At 35.9% G+C, this 2227-nt stretch overlaps 1 protein-coding gene across 4 annotated transcripts in view; it reads right to left on the bottom strand.

The window, feature by feature from the left end:
• The window catches only part of LOC106532215 (rho GTPase-activating protein 42), a 109301-nt gene that overhangs the window by 14928 nt on the left and 92146 nt on the right, over positions 1–2227 (bottom strand). For all 4 annotated transcript variants that reach the window (XM_014028237.1, XM_014028238.1, XM_014028239.1 and 1 more), the window contains one exon: positions 1269–1347. In XM_014028237.1, coding sequence (XP_013883691.1) covers positions 1269–1347 — 79 coding nt within the window. The remainder of the gene's footprint in view (positions 1–1268; positions 1348–2227) is intronic.

Genomic DNA, 2227 nt, shown 5'->3' with positions numbered 1-2227 from the left:
TTAACAGTTTAAGACTGAAGCAGAGTAAACTTGTATAGATGTGCTGCTAAAATTTACGTTATAGTTTACATTTTAATTTAAATTTGGTAGTTGCATTTGAGGAAAATGTATAAAAAATAACATTTTGTTTTTTAATGTTTGCAACCGCATTTGTTTTGCAGTATTTGTATTGTTAATACATTCAGAGGGAGTGTGGCCTTATTGAAAAGAGCCTGTTTGAAATAAAATAAATGGTTTCAAAAGTTATGGTGTGATATATATACCAACTTATCTACTTGTCAGAGTTTATACTACCTTTTTATTGTCAAACATAATTTTTACCCATCAATTTTTGCATGATAATTGCATTTCATTTTCATTCTGTTTAATATTCAACAAGTTGAACAGATAATCCACACGAACCCCGCTACTTGGTATCGGTATCGTGAGTACCTAAACTGAAGTACTCGTACTTGTACTCAGTCTTGAAAAAACTGGTATCGGGACACCCCTAATTATTATTATTATGTTATATTAGCCCTGTGATGGATTTGCGACCTGTCCAGGGTGTACCCTGCCCCTTGCACTGTGACTGCTGGATATGGGCACCAGTGACCCCCGTGACCCTGAAAGGAAAAAACGGGTATAGATAATGGATGGATGGATTATTATATTATATTTTATATTATGCTACTATTATTATTATTATTATTATTTTGATTATTGTTGGGGTCATAACCCCCTCAACCCCCCATGCAAACTACGCCCTTGACTTTGGCATTAATTATTAGCATCAATCCTCTTGGTCTTTTAGCAAAATATCTAATGAACCACTGGGCATATTTTAATCAAATTTACAGAAAGTAATAAATTCACAGATTTTGAGTTAAATTTGGTTTTATAGTAGCTTAAAGTAATTTTCAACACATATTAAGCACTAACAGATTGTAGCATTTTGCAGAATATCACGTAAGATTGTGCATGACATCATCACGTTAGACCAACACAGCTACAAACTCCTCCTTTCTTTTCGTTAGAACTTTGGCACAAAAGGCGGCGGGTGATATGCATTCCTCAAAGGAAGGCTACACCTATAAATCTTCTAGCATTTATGTCTTTTTCTTTTTTTTATTATAAAACCGATCCTGGCCAACAGAAGAGGGAGCCAGTGACAAATAACTTGGTTACGGTACAATTTCCTTATCACAGAGACCATTAAAAAGTGCGGTGGCCAAAACAAAGCCTGCACAAAATAAATATTTTAAAGATAAACAGGCAGAGATGCTCACCGGCTCCTTGCCATCCATGGCCTCCAGCCACAGTTTTCTGTTGGACTCCGACAGCGCCTGCAGTGTCATAACGCCATGCCTGGGAAGTTTTAGAAGAAAAGCTGGTCTCAGTATGATCTCATTGCTGTGGGGCCCCTGAGCAGACCATGTTTACACTGGCTGATTCAACTATAAAAGGACTAGTGGAACAAAAATAGCTTGTGTGCAAATGCCTGACTTCAAACCGTGTCCTCGCTCAGCTCTGTGCTTCACAGTCCACTCCCAGTTAAAAAGCCACAAATGCCTAACGTTAGTGTGATTCATCTTTTGCACCCAACATGCATTGTGTTTTTTTAATTTTGTGTGCACATTTTTACAATCTGCAGCCTTCTCATATCTTACAAAAACTTTCAATCTCATCAAAGAAATACTTTGCTCTTGGTTTGAACCGTAGCACTGCTTCAAGTAGCTGTGATAAATAATCTGATGACACAGGAAAACAAAAAGAAAGAAACAAAAAAACATAAGTGACAATTAGTATAAGCTTTGAACTACTTACATTAGTATTTGTTACAATTAAGAGATTGTTTTTCAACCAAATTATAGTTATAGTTGGTGATTTAATAATGGATCAGGTTTTGAACTAATAGTAATTTCAATGACCACATGTGGATGGAAATATAATTTGTGCTCACATTGTTTAAAAGCAATATATACATATTTATTAGGGGTGCAACAATACATGTAAATGGTAAATGGACTGTACTTATGTAGCGCCTTTCTATCCATTTCTATCCATTTGTACCCGTATCGAACAGTGCTTTGGGTTCAATACACACTTGTATCGAACAATACAGATTTTTAAAATTTATTTTATCAACTTGTTGCGGGTGTTTCGGAGAAACTGAGACGTTTATTTTCTAAACATGATGTCCCAGTGGCTTTCAAACCCCAAAACACATTACGGCAAAGGCTGGTTC

Source organism: Austrofundulus limnaeus, unplaced genomic scaffold (assembly GCF_001266775.1).
Source record: "Austrofundulus limnaeus strain Quisiro unplaced genomic scaffold, Austrofundulus_limnaeus-1.0 Scaffold732, whole genome shotgun sequence".
In the NCBI taxonomy this organism is placed as follows: Eukaryota; Metazoa; Chordata; class Actinopteri; order Cyprinodontiformes; family Rivulidae; genus Austrofundulus; species Austrofundulus limnaeus.
This window is presented reverse-complemented; position numbering and strand designations above follow the sequence as displayed.